This window comes from Morchella sextelata, assembly GCF_020137385.1.
Source record: "Morchella sextelata strain SCLS chromosome Unknown scls_13, whole genome shotgun sequence".
Classification (NCBI taxonomy): Eukaryota; Fungi; Ascomycota; class Pezizomycetes; order Pezizales; family Morchellaceae; genus Morchella; species Morchella sextelata.
The window spans coordinates 967,531-990,841 of NW_025408628.1; the positions used below are offsets into that span (position 1 = coordinate 967,531).

At 44.3% G+C, this 23,311-nt stretch overlaps 7 protein-coding genes across 7 annotated transcripts; 4 read left to right on the forward strand and 3 right to left on the reverse strand.

Annotated features, from left to right (window-relative positions):
* Window positions 1-61: 61 nt before the first annotated feature.
* On the reverse strand, window positions 62-1,254 carry H6S33_002660 (uncharacterized protein; the record flags this gene model as incomplete). Its single annotated transcript, XM_044834021.1, has 3 exons — window positions 62-145; window positions 207-1,078; window positions 1,134-1,254. The coding sequence occupies 3 exons, from the start codon at window positions 1,252-1,254 to the stop codon at window positions 62-64; spliced, it is 1,077 nt and encodes a 358-aa protein (XP_044692821.1).
* Window positions 1,255-4,259: 3,005 nt separating this feature from the next.
* On the reverse strand, window positions 4,260-6,737 carry H6S33_002661 (uncharacterized protein; the record flags this gene model as incomplete). Its single annotated transcript, XM_044834022.1, has 8 exons — window positions 4,260-5,118; window positions 5,169-5,257; window positions 5,313-5,472; window positions 5,527-6,193; window positions 6,252-6,401; window positions 6,463-6,550; window positions 6,610-6,650; window positions 6,707-6,737. 8 exons carry the CDS (start codon window positions 6,735-6,737, stop codon window positions 4,260-4,262), a joined length of 2,085 nt encoding a protein of 694 aa, XP_044692822.1.
* Window positions 6,738-7,382: 645 nt separating this feature from the next.
* On the forward strand, window positions 7,383-10,553 carry H6S33_002662 (uncharacterized protein; the record flags this gene model as incomplete). The annotated part of the gene is made up of 1 exon (XM_044834023.1): window positions 7,383-10,553. The coding sequence occupies one exon, from the start codon at window positions 7,383-7,385 to the stop codon at window positions 10,551-10,553; it is 3,171 nt and encodes a 1,056-aa protein (XP_044692823.1).
* A 624-nt stretch (window positions 10,554-11,177) lies between these two features.
* Window positions 11,178-12,775, forward strand: H6S33_002663 (uncharacterized protein; the record flags this gene model as incomplete). Its single annotated transcript, XM_044834024.1, has 4 exons — window positions 11,178-11,212; window positions 11,268-11,623; window positions 11,816-12,522; window positions 12,578-12,775. The coding sequence occupies 4 exons, from the start codon at window positions 11,178-11,180 to the stop codon at window positions 12,773-12,775; spliced, it is 1,296 nt and encodes a 431-aa protein (XP_044692824.1).
* Window positions 12,776-16,675: 3,900 nt separating this feature from the next.
* Window positions 16,676-18,099, forward strand: H6S33_002664 (uncharacterized protein; the record flags this gene model as incomplete). Its single annotated transcript, XM_044834025.1, has 5 exons — window positions 16,676-16,875; window positions 16,948-17,096; window positions 17,169-17,429; window positions 17,486-17,494; window positions 17,552-18,099. 5 exons carry the CDS (start codon window positions 16,676-16,678, stop codon window positions 18,097-18,099), a joined length of 1,167 nt encoding a protein of 388 aa, XP_044692825.1.
* A 683-nt stretch (window positions 18,100-18,782) lies between these two features.
* On the reverse strand, window positions 18,783-20,097 carry H6S33_002665 (uncharacterized protein; the record flags this gene model as incomplete). Its single annotated transcript, XM_044834026.1, has 4 exons — window positions 18,783-18,840; window positions 18,895-19,863; window positions 19,944-19,980; window positions 20,031-20,097. The coding sequence occupies 4 exons, from the start codon at window positions 20,095-20,097 to the stop codon at window positions 18,783-18,785; spliced, it is 1,131 nt and encodes a 376-aa protein (XP_044692826.1).
* A 951-nt stretch (window positions 20,098-21,048) lies between these two features.
* Window positions 21,049-23,211, forward strand: H6S33_002666 (uncharacterized protein; the record flags this gene model as incomplete). Its single annotated transcript, XM_044834027.1, has 3 exons — window positions 21,049-21,268; window positions 21,328-23,059; window positions 23,109-23,211. 3 exons carry the CDS (start codon window positions 21,049-21,051, stop codon window positions 23,209-23,211), a joined length of 2,055 nt encoding a protein of 684 aa, XP_044692827.1.
* Window positions 23,212-23,311: the final 100 nt, after the last annotated feature.

Here is a 23,311-nt window from a genome sequence, read left to right on the forward strand (position 1 = left end):
ATTAACCCAGGACGCTGAAGCAAAAGAAAAAAAAAAGTTTCCATAGGCGGGTGTTTTTGTCTTAAAACACACTAATGTAATTGCCAATCCTCTCCTTCTGATTCTGAGCTATACATTCGGCAATCCAGGTAATGTTTCGTATTTCCTGAGGGTTTAGCCTATGTCAGTCTGGTGAAGAAAACATCCGCGTTAAAAGGATTACAAACCTGTTCTCTCAATTTAACCCATGCAAAGACAACAGTGTAGGTGAACTGTTGTGTAAAAGCTGACTTCGCAACTTCCATTTCTTTCTGATAAAATAAGTCCTCTAAGCTCTTTTGTTGTCCCCCTGCCATGCCGCCACCCTGGGCACTCATCCCTTGTTCAAAGAAAGCTTTATACTCGCCCACACCTTCAACCGCAGCTCTTACAGAATCTACATCATCTGCCTTGCTTAGCATATAGGTTCCCTCTGGATAAAGCTGCCCGAAGCTTGGATACAACTTCTTTCTGTCCTGCTTACTCAGTTCCGTTCCAAAGGAGTTGAGTGTGATGTTAATCGCCCTGCGATCCGCCTCAAAACTCAACATTTCACTCATAAGCTCACTAGTAGGGGTTCCTGCGAGTCCTGGCTCACTTATACAGAATTGATGAAAATCCTCTAGGTAGCTTTTGTAGAGGGTATTTCTGATAATTTCAATATTGAGTTCGTCAAGGTCTGCGCTGGAGAGTGTATTTTTAAAGTATGGCGCCAGTGGTGTTTCGACCAGAACTGAGTTGTATAGCTCCTCGACATTGGTTGCGACGCAAAGCACTGGCATGGTCTCGAAGACGCCAAGTGGATGGCAACGCTCGAGAAGTTCTCTCGTGTCCCGCTCGTGTAATGTGCCGGTAATCAACAGGGCAACGTTATCAATCATGTACCCGTATGTCAAGTAATCCATAAATTTTGCTAAGGAGCCGACCGCTTGAGCCCGAATGTACCGGAACTCAGCAATCAACTTTTCGGTTGCTTTCGAGGCAATAACGGAGGTGGAAAGCGGTGATGGTACATTGGCAAGATAGTCACCATAAGCAGGTGCGAGCTGTAGCTTCAGATCTATCAAAAGTATATTAGCGGCTTGTAAAGTGATATTCAAGATGGGGAAGCTTGCCATCGAGCGTCTCGCATTGGGTTAGATTGGCGTAGTTCTGGCTAGTAAGTAGACCATTACGGTACCCACGAACGAGGCCCTCGATATAGCCGTTGTTGACATTGAAGAAAAGGCCCTCCATTACGAACGATTGAAGAAATTATAGGCCCTTCTCGTTGGATAATTGGGGATGTTTGACTGATAGTTTGAGCGGGTTGGTTGGCTCACATCGCCAGGTAGTTCGCTCTCGGACAGGTACGGTGTTGGTGGAAATGTTACCCGGCCTGAAGAGCTCAACTAGTACTACATATACTAGGGGTGTGCCAACTCGCGACCGCGAGTTATGGGTATCAAATAAAATTTAATTCTCCCTCTACAATCATGAGGGGCCTTCGGCCCATCCTCCTCCTCTCGTGAGTGCTCAGTACTTTGATGTGTCGTGCTTACGAAACACCCCTGTCACTGTCGACCAATCAGACTGCAAGGACTTTAGAAAAACCATAACCCAGTACATAGTAGACATATAACCTAGTTTCGGAGATAGTTAATGATTTATTCTTGCAGAATATCTGGTTCCAGGCCAATAAATTGTCAAGAACCCTGGTTTGTGGTAGGCGTTTCAAAGTGGTTTTTGGGCCAGTCAGAAAACTAACCTGTGTTGATACTTTATTTCAAAAGTTCAACCAGGTAAGGTTTACAAAAAGTGGTATGTACTTGTAGTTAGACTGAGCCAGGAACGGGCTAGAGCCATAGTTAGAAACGATTTGATTGGTTGGCCGACAAAAAGTGTTCCCGGCTCCATCCATCACTGTTACACTCCGTTCGGCAACACGATATTTTTTCTAGTGGTAGTGTTTTGGCAACCACAAAATATCAACTTTCTCAATCTGCTATCTGCCCAATATCACGATAAAAAATATTCAACTCCAACCTAAATATTTGAAATAGCACCACTAGAATTAGCGGCTCAACCCATGGCCACCAAGTACACCCGAACGTCCCCAACTTGTGGTTGCAGCCGAACACGCCAATTGTAACCACAATATTCACAAATATACTAGATCACAAAAATCACATATTTGGTTGTAATCTTTTCAGGTTGCAACCTCGCCATATTCATATCGTAGTTTTGCCGAACGGAGTAAAGAATTCCAGCTTTTCAACCCAGCGGCCTTCTGTCCTTTTATTGGCCAAGAAAATATCTTGGCTTTCGTTCTGGATCTGGTTCTGGCTCAGTCTGACTACATACCATTAAATATGTAGGTTTGGGTGCTTCTTTTGGAGTGGGTTGAACTTTTTAGATCTATTTACATACTTAAATCGAGATACTAAAAACCTCAACTCAACTCAATTAGTACTGCACTTTGATTACCCTTATTACCACTAATTTTAGACCCCAACTTATAAACCTACAGTACTGTATTTACTCCTTATTGTTGGGGATTTAGCGCGAGAGAGTTTCTGTGAGGATAATACAGTAAGTTTACGTGATCAGATCAATATTTGTGTAGTAAATATAGCTAAATACATGTATAGATACAGTTACACATAGGACATGGACGTCCTCTAGGTACATACATGTATGTAGGTACATGCATGTCAAATAGCGATATTAGAGCGTATTTGCCAACCGTCAATTTCAAGAATTTACAAATTGTGGGGCTCCGAAATGGCAACCGGGGCTGTTAATTTTGAATTTCGGTGGGGCGACGTGCTGTGAGATATACCAGGAGGATCACAAGTACCCAGTTTTGTTACTACCGAAGCTAGTATCATGGGTATGAATTTTCAGTTCCAACAGCGTACTTCACAGGTAGCGTGATGGGTTGTCTGGTTTTCGGGGTTTATTCTGTCATACCGTTAACCAGATCGATTTTGGCCACTGCGGGGAACTGTCAATTTTGCCTCCCGAAACTGTCAAGTTTGAAGTGTCAATAGTTGAAATTGACGGTTGGCAAATACGCTCTATTCTACTCCCATTGCAATTGTGAGACACTGATTTTGCTTACTAACACCTACAAATTACGTGCCAAGAATGGGAAAAGTACCGGGTGTTGAGGGTAAGTGATCAGAATCTGATAAGTGAATGTTGCGGTGAATACGTGTATTTGTCTTATCAGATTCTGATCACTTTTCGCTACACCCTAGTACATTTTTTGACCATACAAGCGACATTGTCCCTGCGAAAATATTTTTATAACTCAACAACGAAGAATGATTTTACAAATCGGAGCAGATAGAATGATAGAGCAGGTGAAACTGAGTAGATCTATCCAATAAAATTAAAAATATGTGTTGTGGTTGATGAGCTATAAGCGGGCGGTCAAAGTTGAGGTGTCCAAACTACTCCGTGACAAGGCTTCCCCCACCATATGTATTTGTAAATCATATAATATCACCTCAGAGAATAAGCTTGTGACATCTTTTTAGACGACACTTATGAACCTCATCGTCCTCAATGATGTGACTTAGTATTTTCCCTTAATTCATTAAATATTATATACACTATCCCTTCGTCTGTACTACAGTCTCTCCATTATAACGAAGCTGCATATTATTCCAAGATTTCCTATTCGATAGCAGATTATTCGGCGTATCTACATACCGAGCTCTTCGTGGGCCAATTGTCAAACCTAATTTCAGATAAACACTTACATAAATATCAACGCGCCCTAACTCAAGTATTCGAATATGTGTAGGTACGCTATGTATCTCTTAATCGGACTAGAATGGGGAGCTCGATTAACGAGACTACATGTACGTACTGGTATAGTTGGTCACCATATGATGAGTAGCCCACTGTGAGAGCATGACTCCAGTAGTCTCTTATAGTGGTTATACATCCGTCTTACCATATAGTTAGTATAAACGCATGCAGCTTCTTTTCATTTCTTTTTTCTTTCCTCTCACCAAGTAGAGTATGAACATATGGATACAAATTCGCTCTTTCCTAAAACCCTACTCGAACCTAACTACATGTACTTCTTATTAAAATCCAGAACAGGTCGCTCGTATAGAATCATCAATCAATAGTACATACTATACCAAAGCCTCTCACATCGCAACTAACAATATAAATAAAACTAGGACTTCAGATTACAAGGGATACGACGCAAACGTTTTATCAGAAGTCCAATAACAATACGGTTAGAAGACACCAAACATCTTCTTCTTCTTCTTCTTATCTTCCTCGTAATAACGCCCAGGTTGGTGATGATGAACCTTTAACCCTCCCATTTCTTTCACAGGTGGTGCTGGACTAGGTGCCTTCTTTGGAGGAGCCTGCTGAGGCTTTTGTTGTACTGGGGCAACCGGCTTTGGAACCTGATCAGGCTCTAGAAGGTGTTTAGGGATTTCCTTCTCTGGTCTATCAGCCGGGAGATCAAGAAGCCTTCTACTTTCCCTTGCGTTTCGGAGTTGGCTAAGCCATAAGTTGGGGGTGAGGAGATGTGTCGACCCCAAGAACACATCGCGAGCAGATGCTTTGGAAACTTCATAACACGCACGGGACTCAGAATACGTTGCACCCCCAGCCATGAAGACTATTACACGCTGCCTTGGTTCTACCACAGACATTCGAGATTTGGCCCATGTAGGCTTTGCCGATCGAAGGGATGCCTGAGAAACGTTTTCCTGTCCACCCATAGGGCCGCCAGGGACCAGTTCAGGCTTCGTATAAGGAAATATGGCGGGATCCAAAGCGCCCTTAGTATGATCATCAAGCATTATTTTCAGGGCTGTTACAAATCGAGAGAAATCGGAACCATCCTCATCATCATCCATTGTTTTGGAAATAGGCCTCTTCGGCTTTTGTGCGGAATTTCGGCTCTGAGAATTGTCTTTCAAATCTCGGGTCACACGAGCGCCAAAAAGATCAAGATTGCGGAGAACACGTTCATCCTGCCGCTGAAGCTGGGAGTGTCGCATGAGTTTCTCGATATCTCCCGCCAACAGACCATCTTTCCACAGAAGATAGAGAGTAATGAGCCGGAGCCGATCAGGTGCACTACAAAACATCAGAAATAGGGTCTTTGAAAAATTTAGCAGATAACTCACGCCAAAGCAGGATCATCCAGTAACCTAATTAAGGACTCAGTTGGATTTTTCGTGGGTCGATTATTTTCATCCATCCCAGTTGCCAATGACTACGAAGCCAATTAACGAAAAACGACATAAAGAGCAAATAAGATTTGTCCTTACCTGTTCTAGCAGTGCAACATCAGGCAAATTCTTTTTCTCGAATATTCCCATGCATTCTTGAGCCATCGTCAGGTGGAGAGAATACATATCCTTTTGCCCCTGATATTGAGGCAAACTTGCCATCATATCTCTTATTGCGTACAAACTTGTTGAGGAACCACTACATAATGTTTCTTAGTATTATCTTAACCCAAAAATGATTTAGGACACTAACCTATCGACAAAGTTTTTGTTGTCGCCGAGAAATTTCTGAAAGTCGGCCATCAATCTCTCAATGGTATCCTTCATATGTTTGTGTCTATTCGCAACCCAAACTTGATCTTCGTCCCCAATCTCCATTTCTTTCTCCTCCTCCTCCCCACTAGAAGTTGCTAATTTGACGTTGTATGTGACTTTGTCGCCTTCCTTTATCGGTAACAGATCATGGGCCATAGCTTGGTATGTAAACTCATGCAAGGCAGGGGCGAAAAGATCCATTGCTCTATCCACGATAAAAAGGACACCACGTGGCCTATTTGACGGGGGTGGGAATTCTCGATGATTTTGTGCGTACAAATCCAACTCAGATTGCACATTCTTTGCAAGAACTTCTGATAAGACTCGAGCTTCGTGTAGCAAATTTGGGGCACGAAAGTACCGAATTGTTGGGTACTCGCCTAGGCTTACGCAAACGCATACTATTTTTTTAGCCAATTCCTCTAAGTGGACCCTAACCAGACCCCGACACTCTGGGTTGTACAAAGTGAAGAAGGAGGAGGGGTCACGGAATGTAAAAAGATGCGATTCACGAGGGAAGTAGTCAACAGACAGAACCTTCTCTCCTGCGATAAACCCACGAGCAGGAGAGTTCAGGATCATTTGACGCAGACTATCCGGGAGGTCTATTCTTGCCCAGTAAGTTGAGGCCCCGCCGTTTCCCAAGGGGGAGGCAGAACTAACCCGATGTCCACAGTAAATGTGCACAAGTATATCTTGGTTTTGGACGGGCGTAGTCCGAAATCAGACATTCTACAACATGTTTTTCGGGCGTGAGAATATAAACACATTCCATCTGTTGTGGTGGGCGCTTGTTCTCGATGAGTGATACATCTAGTGGAAAATAAGTTTCTCGGCACCAGTTCAAAACTAAGGTAGACGGTGGTTAGCATACCTGATATACTTTCATCCAATATATGGTGTATTTGCATGACATTTGTTATCAGCTTATGGCTTGTCTCGTCGGTGACAACACATCTCCACTAATAGGAAAACAGGTCAGCCCCGTGACTTATTGTAGGGAGGCGCTTGGGGTATAAACCGTGCCCTTGGGCTCTATAGCCTTGATAGCTTCTAGGATCGCTGTAGAAAAGTAGTGTGAGTAGGGTGGACGAAATAGAGGTCACTATGGAGCTCACCTTGTTTTTGGAGTTCGATCAGGTTGACCATGACGGGCAACAGGAGCAACAAGCGTGATATGAGTTGGTTCTGGTGTGAATGTAGGAGCTAGATAGGAGTTCAATTTCAAAAATAAGACAGGGAGGCTAGGTAGGGTCTTGTATTTAGGAAAAATCTCTAGGAGTCAATTGTATGGGTTCCAGTATGTGGGGTGTTGAGCTCGGGGTGTTGATGGTGGAGGATGCAACGAATGGAGAAACCTAACCCTCTCAGCTGCCACAGTCGCTAAGCGCTAGTAAAGTTACAGATTTATACACAGAAGGTGTTGAGGTGCAAAATGTATGAGGTACATGTACTTCATGCCAAATTTCTTTCCGAGTGCCGAAACGTGTAAAGTGAATAGGCCACTACAATAGTGTAACTACATGTAACTATACGTACATGTACATATAGTACCTAGGCCTTAGTGGCTGGAGTACCTACTCGGATGTAGAGTAGCATGTATAACTACACGTATGTTCTTCATACTTGCACCTTACAAAAAACAAAGCGAAAAAAAAAAAAAAAATACCGACCTGGTCAGAAATTGAACGCGATCCCATCCTTCCCTTTATCCTGTGCTTTGCTTCTCTATCCCCTCATCTTCAACGCACACGTAGTTGGACCACAGCAGATGGGAATCCTTTTTCAATTACAATGGACTCAAATCCCTCAACCCACAAACCTTCGGAGTATGAAGGAATAGCTGCACAATTTGCCGCTGCAAAGAAAGCACAGGCTGAGCAACTTGCCACATCTCGTTCCAGGGACTCCATGGTTCGAAAACGGAATCTTCAACAAAAGAGCGCCTTCAAATACTCACATGGCCTGCTTGTGTCATTGTTGCTCTTCTTCGTTTATCTCCACGGCGTTGGAATCTTTTTATTCACCAAAGGATTCTTATTGACTCGTCTGATGCTTGGGCAGCAGTCATCTTGTGAAATATCACCTCTACAAGAATATGCTCGACACGGGTCATTATGGGCTGGAAATATCGATGGCGCAGGTTGTTGGCATCCTAAGACTTTTGATAAAGCCATCATCATCGTGATTGACGCCTTGCGCTACGATTTCACAATACCCTTCGAACCAAAAGACAATTCCACCCCGGCTTTTCTCTTCCATAATGCTTTCACGACACCCTACACAGTTGCTTCCCAGACTCCAAAAAATGCCGTCTTATTGCCTTTCATTGCCGATCCTCCCACCACCACTCTCCAGCGATTGAAAGGGCTCACCACTGGAACACTGCCCACCTTTATTGATGCAGGAAGTAATTTCGCCGGTACCTCTATCGAAGAAGATAATCTGATTTCTCAAATGAAATCACTTGGCAAAAGAATGGCATTCATGGGGGATGACACCTGGATGGCTCTTTTCCCTGGAATGTTTGAGCCAGAAATGGAGCACCCTTATGAATCACTTAACGTTTGGGACCTGCATACTGTGGACAACGGGGTTACTGAGCATATCTTCCCTTTACTTCACCCATCAAACCAAACAAAGTGGGATATCGCTATCGGTCACTACCTTGGTGTTGACCACGCTGGTCACCGCTATGGACCTGATCATCCCGCAATGGCGGAGAAGCTGAAACAGATGGACAGCATTGTTCAAAGGCTCATGGAGAGTATTGATGATAAAACCTTATTAGTTGTAATGGGTGATCATGGCATGGATCCAAAGGGTGATCATGGGGGAGAGTCTCAGGGAGAGGTCGAGGCTGCACTGTGGCTATATTCAAAAAAGCCAATTTGGGGGGAATTTCCAAAAGAGCTCTCACCTAATGGCGGCGGCCGTGGAGCAGGGAGTGATGGGGTAAGGTCTGTTGCCCAAATAGATCTTGTTCCAACCTTGTCTCTTCTTCTAGGACTACCTATACCATTCAACAATTTGGGTGCACCAATTGTGGAGGCATTCATCGGCAACGGTGATATGCAAGGCCTGCAAAATTTGGCTCAGGTTTCACGTTTGACCGCGGCGCAAATCAAAAGATACCAGCAGGAGTATACAGTAGAAGGTGGCGATGTGGAAACAGATGATTCAATTTTGGCTCGGTGGAGTGCAGGGCAGGAGAAATGGGAGGCATCTCAAACAAACTCGAAGAAAACTACTCGATTGGAATGGATCTCAGTCTTTGCGGATTTCTCTTCCTATCAAGAACAAACTTTGAAGGCTTGTCGTGATGTCTGGGCTAGTTTTGACCTAATCAGTATGGCAGCTGGTATTATCGTTTTGGTAGGAAGTGTCGTTACCCTTGCTGTATATGCCAGAGGCTTCTCAGGGGATCCAGCAGAGCTTACAGACACTATAATCACACGAATGCTCAAAGGTCTTAGTGTAGGTGCTGTTAGCTCGGTTATTGCTGGGTTTTTGCTTGAGGAGCAGACTCTGGGCTTGTCGAGAATCAGAATGATGCTGTTCAGCACCAGTATTGGAGTTATACTTGGGTTCTTTTCAGCCGCGATACACGTCCACAAAAGATTAAAAAATGTTTTGCCGACCTCGGGCTGGGGGATACTATCGGCCGTCTTCACAGTCGCTCATTCGCTTATATTTGCCTCCAATTCCTTCACGATTTGGGAAGATCATATTCTTATTTACTTCCTGTGTACCTTTGCCATTGGCGGTCTTATCACATCACAAAGGAGGGAGGATCTCGCTCAACGAATGCTGGGGAGCTATCACTCCGTGGTATTTTTCATTCTCACAAGGATCGCGGCCTTTTCTAAGCTTTGTAGAGAAGAGCAAATGCCACACTGCGAGTCTACTTTCTATGCTTCAGCAACGTCTTCCGTTTCGGCTCCCTGGAGCCTGGCACTTTTGTTTGTTATGGCTGTGATTCTTCCTTCCATCGTAAAATCCTTTTACAGCGGCTCTAACTCCTATCACGGACCCGCATCGATTACTATTGGATGGGCCTTCCGGGCAGGACTTTTTCTAAACGCCCTCTACTGGCTACTAGACTCCGCGGATAACGGTCGATGGCTGGAGGTTCCGGAGGCATTGTTCAAATTGTCAAAAATAACGATCGCTCAGATTGTGTTGCTTATGGGGTTTATCGCTGGAAGTGTTGGATATGCTTGGGCGACTCTTTGTCTTAGTGTTGAAATTGAAGATAAGAAATCTGAGACGATCACTGACGCTCACGGAAAAATCACGTCCGAGAGTGGTAAAAGTGTCCTTCTTCTCGGATACGCCAACGTTCATGGGTCCCGATATCTTCTCCTCGTGGTTCCTTGGTCTCTGTCTCTGATACTCCTCCAGAAACCTATGGGTGGAGCGTCCATGGGAATTCTTCTCTGGCAAATCCTCAGCCTCTTGGAAATTATCGACTGTAACGACCTTTCAGACTCCGCTATCGGACCAATCGTTTTGGGTCTTTTGGGCAATTCACACTTCTTCTCCACTGGGCACCAAGCAACGTTGTCCTCTATTCAATGGGACTCCGCTTTTATTCCTTTTGCATCCACTAGATACCCTTGGGCTCCTCTTCTCGTTATCGGCAATACCATTGGGCCGCAAGTGCTCACAGCGCTAGCTGTCCCTCTTATAGCACTGTGGAAGGCGTCACCGAAGAAAGCCGGGCTGTTGGGTAGTGTGGGTGTTGCTGGAGCAACGCACATGCTCTACCATGCAGTCATAACTTTGAGTTCTGTTGTGTGTGCCGGACATTTGAGGAGGCACCTCATGCTATATCGTATCTTTAGCCCAAGGTTTATGCTGGGGGCCCTTGTACTACTCGGTGTTGATATCATCGTTTCATTGGTTGCTGTTGGCGGCGTTCGATGGAACACTTTGGCTGTCGCAGATATATTTGGTATTTAAAAGTTTCGTTAAATTTACTTCAGTGTAAATAATATTTCATTCTCTTCTTTATACATCGTCCTGTTTATCAAGAGATGTTACGTGCTGTAATGGTTGTTTCTTCTTTTTTCTTTTTTCTTTTTCTCCTTCAATTTGTGGATATGTGAATATTTAGTTACCTGCAAATTTCTTATTGTGTTGCGTCGTGGGTGTTATCATTGACTTTTATGCCTTTTAGGATTGGTTGATAACCTGTAGATCTTTGGTTCCTGCATGTCTGCATAAGTGGCTTTGTTGATCCGAATCATGAACAAGCACTCTGATAAACAAACCCATGGAGCCTCAAGCCTTGGCAAACGCGGGGCAACATCAAGAGTAAAATCCATCTTACAAAGCATAAGAGTGTATGCAGCCGTGGAAATTTGGGTGTGTGGTAATTCCTCTTATATGCGATCTCATGTTCATATCGAGATTAATAGAGCCAATCTCGTATACTATACGTGTATTTAATTATTCTAAGCCGACACATATTTTTTTCCACAACCCCTCCAAGTTCCTTGCAGTCCTGAGTCAACCTTAACAATTTCTACACCGCAACACAACAATCTTCGATTCCCCTTTGCACATTTCTTTCTAACAAAAATCATGTCTACTTTCGGGTCCCAATTTCGTGTTACCACGTTTGTCCTCATATTTTTTCATGAATCTTCGATTGTTATGCTGATCGCTCTCTAGCTACGGCGAATCTCATTGTCGTTCTGTTGGTTGTATTGTCGATGGTTGTCCCCCAGGAATGGCCTTGACGGAGGCCGACATCCAACCTCAAATGACCCGACGTCGTCCTGGACAGTCTGCACTGGCAACTCCTCGCAATGAAAAAGACGCTGTCAAGATTCAGTCCGGCACTGAATTCGGATACACTCTTGGAACACCAATTGGTCTCATGGTCCAGAACGAGGATCAAAGGCCACATGATTACTCCGACATGGACTTGTATCCAAGACCAAGTCACGCGGATTACACCTACTTGGCCAAGTATGGTGTAAAGGCGAGCTCAGGTGGTGGAAGGAGTAGCGCAAGAGAGACAATTGGTATGTGCATCTTTGCTTACAGAACTTCCAAACCTAGCCGAATATATTGTGGTGAGATTTTCGAGAACGGGGACTGGGAGCACTTCAATATGACTCATCGCCCTCAGTCATGAAGATCTTACATCCTCAGTTTGGATATTTCTCCCCTTCTTTACAGTTCATAGAATTGTTGCATCTAACATTTGGTATTAGGCCGTGTGGCTGCTGGTGCAATTGCCGAAAAATACCTTTCATTGGCCTATGGCGTCGAGATTGTCTCATTTGTGTCTAGTGTTGGTCCTATTCACCTTCCAGGATCCGTAGATTCAACACCCGAGTACATGTCTCTGCTTTCTACGGCCACCCGAGAAAAGGTCGATGCCTTTCTCCCGGTTCGTTGTCCAGAGGCAGAATCGAATAGCAAGATGGCACAGTTGATTGCTGAGTACCGTGACAAAAAAGACTCAATTGGAGGAACAGTCACTTGCGTTATCAAGAATGTTCCCATTGGTCTTGGAGAACCATGCTTTGATAAGCTTGAAGCTAAACTCGCACACGCAATGCTTTCCATACCAGCAACGAAGGGGTTTGAGATTGGTTCAGGATTCCGTGGGACTGAAGTTCCTGGTTCAAAGCACAATGACGCCTTCATCCGCTCAGAGAATGGAAAGCTTTCTACCGTCACCAACAACTCTGGTGGTATCCAAGGGGGTATTACTAATGGTGAAAACATCTATTTCAAAGTTGCTTTCAAGTCTCCGGCTACCATTGGTCATGCTCAGGAAACGAGTAAGTATGATGGTGAGGCCGGCATCTTAGAAGCAAAGGGCAGACACGACCCTTGTGTTGTCCCCAGAGCGGTTCCTATTGTAGAAGCTATGGCGGCACTTGTGATCATGGATGCAGTCATGATTCAGCAGGTGAGGATCCCCTGTTTTATACCTAGGTTAGACATTGGCGTTTATAGTCGTACAGGCTCGTGAGGCGTCCCGCTCCCTTCTTCCACCTCTTCCTCAAAATCTCGGAATCAAAACCCCCACTGCCCTCGACGGGAGAGAAAAGAATGTGGATCCTACGAAGGCCCCAAAGGCTGAACAGGATAAGCTAGTTATTGATTCGGAGGGACGAAAGATCGCTGGGGGCTCCGAAGGAAAGGTATTTGGTGACGAATAAGTTGAAAGGAATCTTAGCCCAATGCAATCCAAGGCTTGATGAGGTTTCCAAAGGTGATGCTATCAATTAAAATTGGGTTTACTGGTAAAAGACTAAAATCTTAGTACTATTTCTTGCCCATGCAAAGCTTGTATATGCATGTAATAGTGAGTTTTGATGATTACAAAACGAAGTATATACATGTAGTCAGATTGAATTCTGTGATCAGTAGTTGAAGTTCACTATTTACACCAATGCAGCTGTTGAATCAAGAAATTGTTTTAAATAGATTATCATAATCGAGAAAGATCGGCTCACCACGAGATGTAACCTACATGTTTTGCCGTTCAATGAGGTTGACTTGTCTGTATCGAGGCGGCCCGGCTGGCAGGAAACATACATGCACCTACTGCTTGTCATAATCAAATCCCCCACATGGTGGGCCATGGATTTTAGGGCCAGACACACGCGCCTAAGATACATGTACCTATACCTGACTGTACTAGCACCAAAAGGACTGTCATTGATTGAAAGTATTAGACCGCATTATTCTGTTGGCCCCGAAAGCAACTGTAACCCGAAACTGTGTTCTCTAAATCAGAAATCAAAAAGTATCTACATACCTGTAGACAAGAGCTTTAATGTTTTTGTACCAACATAAATACATATAAGGGGTACATTATATTCACTTCTAGAAATATCTGCCTTTATAACGCTGTATTACATGCAACGCCGCTTATATGGCACTGATCGTTTAATTCAAAAATCCGAATACCTCTGAAGTGCACATGCTATATTGTGGGAGAAAGTCTGTTACCATATTAATTTAGCGTCTAACTAGTCAATCACTTTATATGATACACATATATGGTTAATATTCTGGACAATAAGGCCGTACATGTAGGTTGGTGATGCTTACATGTATTTTCTCCTCATACATACATGTACATGTATTTCAGAATACGGGACTGCCGATTATTTTAAGCGGTTCATATAAGCACATCCCTATAAGAGCACGTATTGTGGCAAGTGATTAATACCCTACAATTTCTTCCTTGATTTTAAGCATGTGTATCCGGACGATGTAGGGCTTCCGCCTCCATTCAAGAAAAATAGCCGCAACTGTTTTAGCTTCATTGATTATCACTCGGTCCAATTACGTAAGGGTTTATAATTAGTCTATTATGTACTGGATTACTCGTCTGTTCATAGCGTTTCCGAACACGACCAATATTGCATGACATACAAAAAGGTGGATTTGGCGCTTTTTTATATGGTATGCAATAGCAGTCGTGTCCGGAAACGTCATGAATTTACGAGTATGGTTTTGCGGAACGCTTGGACATATGATTGGTCGAGAGCGAGGAACCCTAACCCTGTATAGCAACCACCCATCAAAAATTCGAACTCATTAACAGGATGGCATTGGAGGTGGAATTAACTGGAGGTGGCATCAACTGGAACTGGAATTAATTGGAGGCGGTATTGGAATTGGTACCTTATTATTAACTGAAGGAACTGGATCACTATGGAGGAGGTGGGCATTTGTGGGAGCTGGCAATGAGTGACTATGCATGAGAGCGGGCTTTGGCAAACGTGGGAGCTGGCCATGGGCAACTATGTACTGTAGATGGCTAAGGGAAACATTAATTAATTACTGGAGCCGGCCAACTACTATGGGTGCACTGTATATGGGAAATACTACAGAGGTGGCAGAGATTCCTGAGCAGAAGCAAGGCCTCGCGGTCGCGAGGTGGGCCACTACTAGTAGGGTAGTACTATGTAGTACTTGTAACCATGCCATAGTCACTGACTGCATGCAGAGTTTTGTACCTAGAATTAATAAACTACATGAATTAAAAAAAAAGAAAACTAGTACTTGTAACCACACTTATTTCATCTAACGATTTTACTAATTTGTTACATATCCGGCCGCTCGGGTCTATGGGAATATGCCAAATAACATTTTCTCAGGAATTAATTCAAGTGTACATGTAGTTCTCATATGGCTGGCGTTAATATGCAAATATCTTTAACAGCCCATTCTGCAAAACTATGGCGATGTTGCAACTTGGCATAACCGGATATGTGATGTTTGTGATCTAGTATGCATGTTCGGCTGCAACCATTAGCTGGGGCGTGAGTTGAGCCGCTGCTAGTGGTGCCAGTTCAAATATTTAGATTAGAGCAATTGGACAGATCGACAGCAGATTGAGAATGTTGACATTTTGTGGTTGCTACTTCAGTTATTTTTACAGGAGGTGAAACCTTTCGGCTACGGTTGAGTAGTTAGCAGTCTGGGTATAATGGTAGCTCCTACGGCGGCGCGCAGCAAGCTACTCGTAGATTCAAGCTTGGTTAATTTATGTATAGTACTAGGACAGAAGTTTTGGTAATATATCTTTTTTACAGCCAAAGTAGCCATGTTGTATCTATGGATTTATTCACCGTGGTTCAACCCTATTCATGGTCCTATTTGCTTGGGATAGGTAGGAAACTACAAGAAACCTTTGGTTACTTGTCTATTTCGGATTCCGAATCTCGATACAGAGATAAAATTAAAGAGGGGGGGGGGGTAACCTCTCTTTCAGATTAGAAATTAGAAATTTGAAATTCAAGTTAGTACTTATTATACCCGGCCGGGCCCCGATTCTTAACTGAACCTTCCAGGCCTAGGCCTTGCGAGAAGGCATGCACTAAATATTCAGATATTTCAAATATATATATCAGCTGCAAATTCAATTGAGCAATTGCGCAATATTTGAAGATAGCTGAGGGAATTAATTCAGGTAGAAATAGTAGAACATGATGCTATCTAATATCATATTGATAAAACCTAATTAAGTATGTACTTGTAATCTCTACACAGTACATTGTGATATATATGTGTTCATGCATGTCAGCTCGGAAGGTGGCGGGTGTAACATTGAACTTAATGATTCGAGAAGTTTACATGTATGTATAATTATAATTTATGCACGATAACCGAACATTTCTGCCAGCATCCTAGCATGCTCCTGAATAGAATTGACACCAGGTCAGATTTATCTATATATATCATTACATATACTACCAAGAAAACCACCTCTCTATCCTTCCCCTCTGCGCTGTGACAGGTCAACCCACGGATCCACGAGAAGAAAAAAGAACACAGAGACATACTTGGCTTATTTTAATAGCCACTTACACATTACTTCATAATATAATATATTCAAAGCACATAAAGGTTAACTTACAATTCATCATCATCTAATATCACTCAAATGGATTGCTTGGTTGATCAAGTGAGACCGCATCAGTCCGCGTACGGAATTGCAATTGTCAAGGACTACAGTAGTAATTTCACCCACATTACCAGTGTCAATTAATAAATAAAACCGAAGATACGGGTAGCGCTGTATACATATATACCATATAATTATAGATGTATATATGGATGCATGCCCTGAACGAAGTGAAGGCCTTATGGGGGTAAGAGTACCAACAACCCTAACCCAAAATATCATATGTATGTCCTCTCCTCGGTATTCCGTTGGCTGCACTGCCTTGCTGTGGATATGCGGCTAAGTTACCTGCGTGTGTTCTCTCACCGGCCCCCGAGCTAGAGTACTAACAGTATATGTATGTAGTATATAGCTATATAGGGAGAGGTAGAATTATTATAGAAATAGGGGTCTGAAGACAGGGTTTACAATAATCTCATCATTCGCTGTAGAGATAATTAAGGCACTGATCATAATACCATGCCTGTATACGTGTACATGTCAGTTAGTTTCTGCGCCCACAGTAAAATTTAATTTGATCATTTGTCAGCGCCTCAGCTTAAACGCCTCCACACAGCTTTTATACCTCTGTATAAACATCTCTGTTAATCCTCTATGGATTCGGCACAGCAAAGACTCGAAGAAGATCAACTGAGCTATGTCCCTCCCAAAGAATGCAACTATCGCAGCAAAGCCATTTAAGATCTCCATACCGGACTTGCAGTTAGATGACTTGTGGACACTGATACGGCTCTCGAAACTTCCACCCGCAACATATGAGGGTACTAAAGAAGAATATGGAGTAACTAGCAAATGGATGTCTGAAATGAAAACTTACTGGGAAAACGATTTTAACTGGTTTGCGGCCCCTCGTAACTCAGATATTTGGGCGAGCTAAATAAAATACGTGGTGTTTTTATGTTTTTATAGGAGAGAGCATGAATCCGAAATCAACAAACTTCCACAATATACCGCACCGGTCAGATCAAAAGATGGAAAAGAAAACACACTTCACTTCATCGGTATATTCTCTACATTTGAGAATGCAATTCCTCTCGTCTTATTACACGGGTGGCCTGGTTAGCTGATAAAATCCCTGACTTTATATTACCGCAATGCACGGTTACTAACGAACACCAATTGAACCGTAGGTTCGTTCGTTGAATTTCTCGACTTGATTCCGATCCTCGCAGCATCCACCTCCCCTCATTTCCATATAATTGTACCTTCGTTGCCCGGCTATGCATTCTCCTCCGCACCACCATTGGAAAGTGACTTTACCCTCCAGGATTGCGCGTACCTTGTCAATGAATTAATGTTAGGGCTTGGGTTAAAACAATATGTAGCACAAGGAGGAGATATTGGAAGTTTCATCGCAGAAGCATTAGCAGTTGGATACCCGGAGTGCCTAGGTAAGCACATTGTAGCCCATTCTTGTCATGCACCTTCTAATAGAAATGATTGATAGGCTGTCATGGTATGCTAGCTCAGGATTAACTGTCATCCAAGATAGGTTATCTAACAAGCACTATAGTAAACATGCTCCAAATTTTCAGCCCTCCACCTAATCATCCTGTTTCCACCCTTTCCCTAAAGGAGAAAGCAGGAGTCCACCGCGGCCAAAGATTCAACACAACCGGCAATGCATACGCGCTCGAACATGCTACGCGCCCCAGCACCATCGGGCATATCCTTTCTAGCAGCCCTCTTGCGCTCCTTGCTTGGATTGGTGAAAAGCTTCGAGACTGGACTGATGAAACCCCACCAATTGAGAAGATATTGGAGATCGTGACACTGTGGTGGTTTACAGAGACAATGCCTAGAAGCATTTATGCGTACCGTCAGATTTTTATCGAGGAAACAAGGAATATGGACGGCATCGCGTTAACGAACACCAAGTTTGGGTATTCAAATTTCCCGATGGAGCTTATGCCGGTTCCAAAAGTATGGGTGGAGACCCTGGGGGAGATGGTGTTTTTTAGGGATCATGACAGGGGAGGTCATTTTGCGGCGATGGAAGTGCCGGAATTGTTGGCAGATGATGTGAAAGAGTTTGTCAAAATTCTTATCAATAGGAACTAATGGCAAAATTTGGAATAATGAACTGTACCTAGATCTGGATCTATAGGTCCAAACTGTACGCGGCCCTTACTCCGCATTTCGCCGAGTGATATTCTATGAACCTAATAGTGATATAGCTTCGACAAAAAAAAATCATATGTGGGAATAATGTTAGACTAGGTCTTCTATTATTTTGCCTAGGGTGCCATTGATACTCCGTATTTTGGACTTGTATGTTGCTAAAGCATCTGTCGTATCTCTTTTAGAAGCACGCTCTCATGTATGTACGTCTGCTGAATTAGCCGGCCTGGCAGGGCAACTATATGTACATACAGGGCAATGTCTAGTGCGTAGTTACGTTCGTACGGGTGACTCAACTAGATTACGCCTAATCAATCCCCCCCCCCCCCAAAGAAAAGTAGATATATGCTGTAGAAATATTGCGAGTTACCAAGTACCTACAGCCGATACAAGTGCGCTGAGATAAAGATTTAAAAATTCAAAAACGAATAAAATAAAATAAAACCAATCAACGGGAAAGGGAAAAAAAGTAACAAAAAGCATAGACACTAGAAAAGAAAATGATAAGAGCCGTTTGAACACCCAAAGCGTACCGAACCAAATCAGCAACCACAACACTGATTTTCTTGGCGCCTTTCTCCAGTTCCCCTTAAATTCACATCTTACAAACCAAAAGATTAACTTTAGTGAGCCGGAGCCTCGTCGTTGTTCCACGAGAGGTAAGTATGATCACCAAGTTTCCTAGTGAGATATCAGAATCATCTTTCCTTATACATCCAATTACAGGGGAAATACCTCGGCTTATAAAGATGTCTCGCCGTAAATACCGCACCTAACACCACGCAAATCCCAGCCACGACCACATACGCAATCCCTAAAAATGGATTCTTCCCGCCCATGACGGTTCTTGTGGAGATGACGATACTCTTTGTTCCCGCATATTCACTGACCGGAAAATTATACTCGATATCCACCTGATACCTGCCCGCGCCCATAACATCCTTGTCATTCCTCAGCGCCAACTTTGAAAATGTCGGTAGACCGGCTGTACGCATCCACACGTGGAACTCTTCCCAGTCGGTTAGATCAGGAAGTTCTTCGTACTTCTCGCCATATTTCTTTACCCAGTTCGGAGGGGGGACGACATCGTTGACGGTGTACTTGGTTTTACCATAGCGCTTTCTGTCGGAGCTCCAGGCAATGCCTCTATTCGTCATGTTATATGGCCTGGGTTCGTTGCTGGATTGCGAATTGAGGAGTGCAGGTGATTTGAAGGTATCGTTAAACATGCTGTTTGCGATGAGACCACAGGGATAGTATGGTTTCTTATCCTTGTTTACGATGAGAGGAGAGCAGTCATCGGAGCTAACTAGATCATTCCTTGTCCTAGCATCGCCTTTAAGCTGCTGCTCGTCAAGACTCTGCACGTAGCGTCTATGGTTCTGGTAGAAGTTTGTGAGGCGGTAGTAGAACAGTACCGGGGGGTTGAAATCGCTGGGAAGCGTAAATTGGATCTTACAGGTTGTTCCGTTTTGCATAGACCATTTAGGGATACCGGCTTCTGGGAGTGGTTTATTGAATGAGACTGAGTAGTGGCTCGAGGGGATGACTTCAAATTCCGAGCTAGCACTTGTGCATTTTGTGTAATCGATAACTATCTCTTGAACTTGGGCAGAAGCCCAGAGAAGGAGGCCACCGAGGGGACCAAAGACGATACCGAGGGCAAAAAAAAGCGGAAGAACTGTTTTTGGTGTTAGAATTGGCCTAAAGATTTATTTAGTTAGTAAATGTGTTAACTCGGTCATTTGTAATGCAAGTCATTTAAAATACGGAGTAATACATACTGCCAGGCCTTTAATCGCTGTTGTCTAAAGGCAGTATCTGCGAGAAGTCAGTAAATTTGCAGAGGAAAGCTAATCGGGGAAACAAACTTCCGGGTCTTCTGCTCTTCTCCTTCTTACCGCCTGACGGGCGGTCTTCGTCTCCAGAGCTAGGCATAGTAAAATGGTGTCAAGACAATAGTAGTTGTGAAGTTTGGTTGGTCGGAATATGTGTGTAGCGAATATTGATGGGGTGGTGAGGGGTGTATCCTCTGTCTGAGAAAAGATGTCGCGATGGTGCACGGGGGGGGGAGACGATGGGACGTTGCAGCAGGTGTTGCTATCTTAAGGTCCAGGATGTCACCCAGAGTTTACTGGCCGGAAGAGGCTATACGCTACGGACAGATGAATAAGTTTAGAACAGACAGGGGCGCGGTAGGTGTACTGCACACTGCGCTGACCGTGAATGGGATTACGCTGGTGGTCGAGAAGAATGGATCGTAGAAGGCAGCTAAGCACTACGCTGTTGTTGAAGGACAAGCGCCACCCGGTGAAGAAGTCAACATTATCACTCGGCTTCCGGGGCCGTTTGTTATATGGAACTACATGTACCTGTATATACATGCATCCAACGTAGTGCGATATGATATTTTCTTTATCGATACATCGCGGGCTTTTTTCCCTGCATACATGTTATCCTCTAGTCTAGAGTAGAGCTCTGGTTCGGTTCGGATACGGAAAGGGAGCTCTTCCAGAATAATTCCACGCGTCACGTGACCCTTTCAAAGCTCCTCATTACAAAGCCTGTCGAAGCCCTTTCTAATATTACATGTACGTATATTTATTCAAGTAGATATAGGATACCTAAATGTATATACAAATACATGTAGTTCCAGTCAACATACTATTCACGTGTCTTTGCAGCTGTTCAAATATGACTTTAAGTAGCACCGCGCGCTAAAGGCACTGTGACAGTGTAACGTGATTTGTCGACAGGGTAATCGGGGAAGCTCACAAGACTTCGTGAATCCAGCGCGCAACTTTAGGAAGCTGTTGCAATCGGTAGACACGCCTTTCCCATCACTTGATTCAACTCACAATCCCTACTACACCCTTCAAGCATCATACAATGGCTTCCCAAGGCCCTCCTCCAGCTTCCGGGGGTGGTACTGCTGCTGCCGGCTCCCCCCAGGCACTCAACCAGATTGTTATCGAATACCTTTCGAAAAAAGGTTACTCAAAAACAGAGGCCATGTTGCGGGTCGAGTCTGCCCACACAGATCACGAAGGAAGGCCAATTCTGAGCAGCTTGGACGACCAACCTGAACTGAAATACGAAAAGAGCTACTGTGGGTTTATACTCTAGTGGTGGCAGAGATAAGCCTGCTGATTCGCGCGCATATTGTAGCACATTTGAAACATTGGATCGATAATTCTTTAGATCTCTATAAGCCCGAGTTGCGTCGCCTTCTCTACCCAGTATTTGTACACTCCTTTCTGGAGCTTGTCAAAAGTGGCTATGTGGTTCCCTCGCAGTCGTTCTACAAGGAGCACGCCCACGAACATGAGAGCACTCACGGTCACGATCTCAAGAACCTCAAAGCGCTCAGTCTTCCACAGCATATCGAGGATGACCAACTCGCAAAGCTTTACCGCGAGAACAAGTACCGCGTTATCCTCTCGAAGACTACATTTACTCTCCTGATGCACTTCCTTGAAGAAACAAAAGATGCCGGCGGCAGCGTGATCCTGAGATTTATCAATCAGCGCATTGATATCAAGACAATTTCCGGTCGACCGACCATGTTTTCCACCGCAGGTGACGACGAGGGCATGCTCGGTGAAGAAGAGGGCATTCAAGGGCACACCTCCGGCCATCTCAACCGCGGGGGTGTTCTCCCAAACATAAAACTCGGTCATCTACCCATGGATAAAGAGCTCATGTCTGATGTTGAAGAGGAGCTTCGTGAAGAGGACGCCCGAATGAAAGACAGCACTAGAAATGAGGAATTAGGTGTCTCTACCGGAGGTACCCTTATTGAGGAATTCCAAAAAATCAAACGAGAAGAATCCGAGGATTCGCCAATGCGCGATACTATCCCACTCCCTCCGTACACGGGTGTCGATGTTGAGCGTGAAGTGCGCCTGGTGAAGGAGTCTCGCGACAAGGTCCGCCTCGCCGGTGTGCCCGCTCCTGCATTACCCAGTGTTTGCATGTATACTTTTCACAACACCCACGATGGCCTCAATTGCGTCGATTTTTCCGAGGATTCCACTCTGGCAGCTGGTGGGTTTGCCGAGTCTTATGTCCGCATCTTCTCTCTAAAAGGCGCCGCATTACCGTCTATTATTCCTGCAGAAAATCTTCCCTCTATTCCCAAAACCAGACGTCTAATTGGCCACTCTGGCCCTGTGTATGGCGTTTCGTTCTCACCAGACAACAAGTACCTCCTTTCCTGTAGTGAGGACAAAAGTGCACGCTTGTGGTCCCTCGATACCTTCACTGGACTTGTTGTCTATAAAGGTCATGATAATCCAATCTGGGACATCAAATTTGGCCCCTTTGGTCACTATTTTGCAACCGCCTCCCACGATCACACTGCAAGACTCTGGAGCTGCGACCATATCTACCCCCTTAGAATCTTTGCCGGCCATCTGAATGATGTGGACACGGTTGAGTTCCATCCCAACAGTGCCTACGTCTTCACAGGCTCTTCCGATAAAACCATACGCATGTGGGATATTCAAACTGGAAATTCAGTGCGCCTATTTACTGGACACACGGCGCCCGTTACTGCGCTTGCTGTCTCTCCAGATGGAAAGTGGCTTGCGTCTGCGGGTGAGGATTCCGTGATCAATATGTGGGATCTTGCATCTGGGAAGCGACTTAAGACTATGCGTGGCCACGGGAAGACCAGTATCTACTCTTTGAGCTTCTCTGTCGAAGGTAACGTATTGGTCTCTGGAGGCGCAGATATGACCGTGCGCACCTGGGATGTTGCCTATGGCACTGGAGCGCCGACTGCGGACGCGCCAGAGGGAACTGGTGGGGTGAGTGTAGGCGATGGGACGACCAAAGTGGATGGCGTTACGAATGGAGCCGGCAAGATAAGGAAGGGTGGGAAAGATGTGGTTGCTACGTAAGTATCTTTTTTTCCTTATGATAAATCATATACTGACGGACTGCAGCCCTGATCATCTGTCTGTCTTTTACACAAAGAAGGCACCAGTGTACAAAGTCCAGTTTACAAGGAAGAATATGGTTCTCGCTGCTTCAGGGTTTTTGCCTTGATTAATATAACTACGGCTTTCTTGATGATGTTGGATCACCTCGCCATCATTTCAACATCACCTCAATACATTGATTAAGGACTGGAGTTTATGCAAAAAGT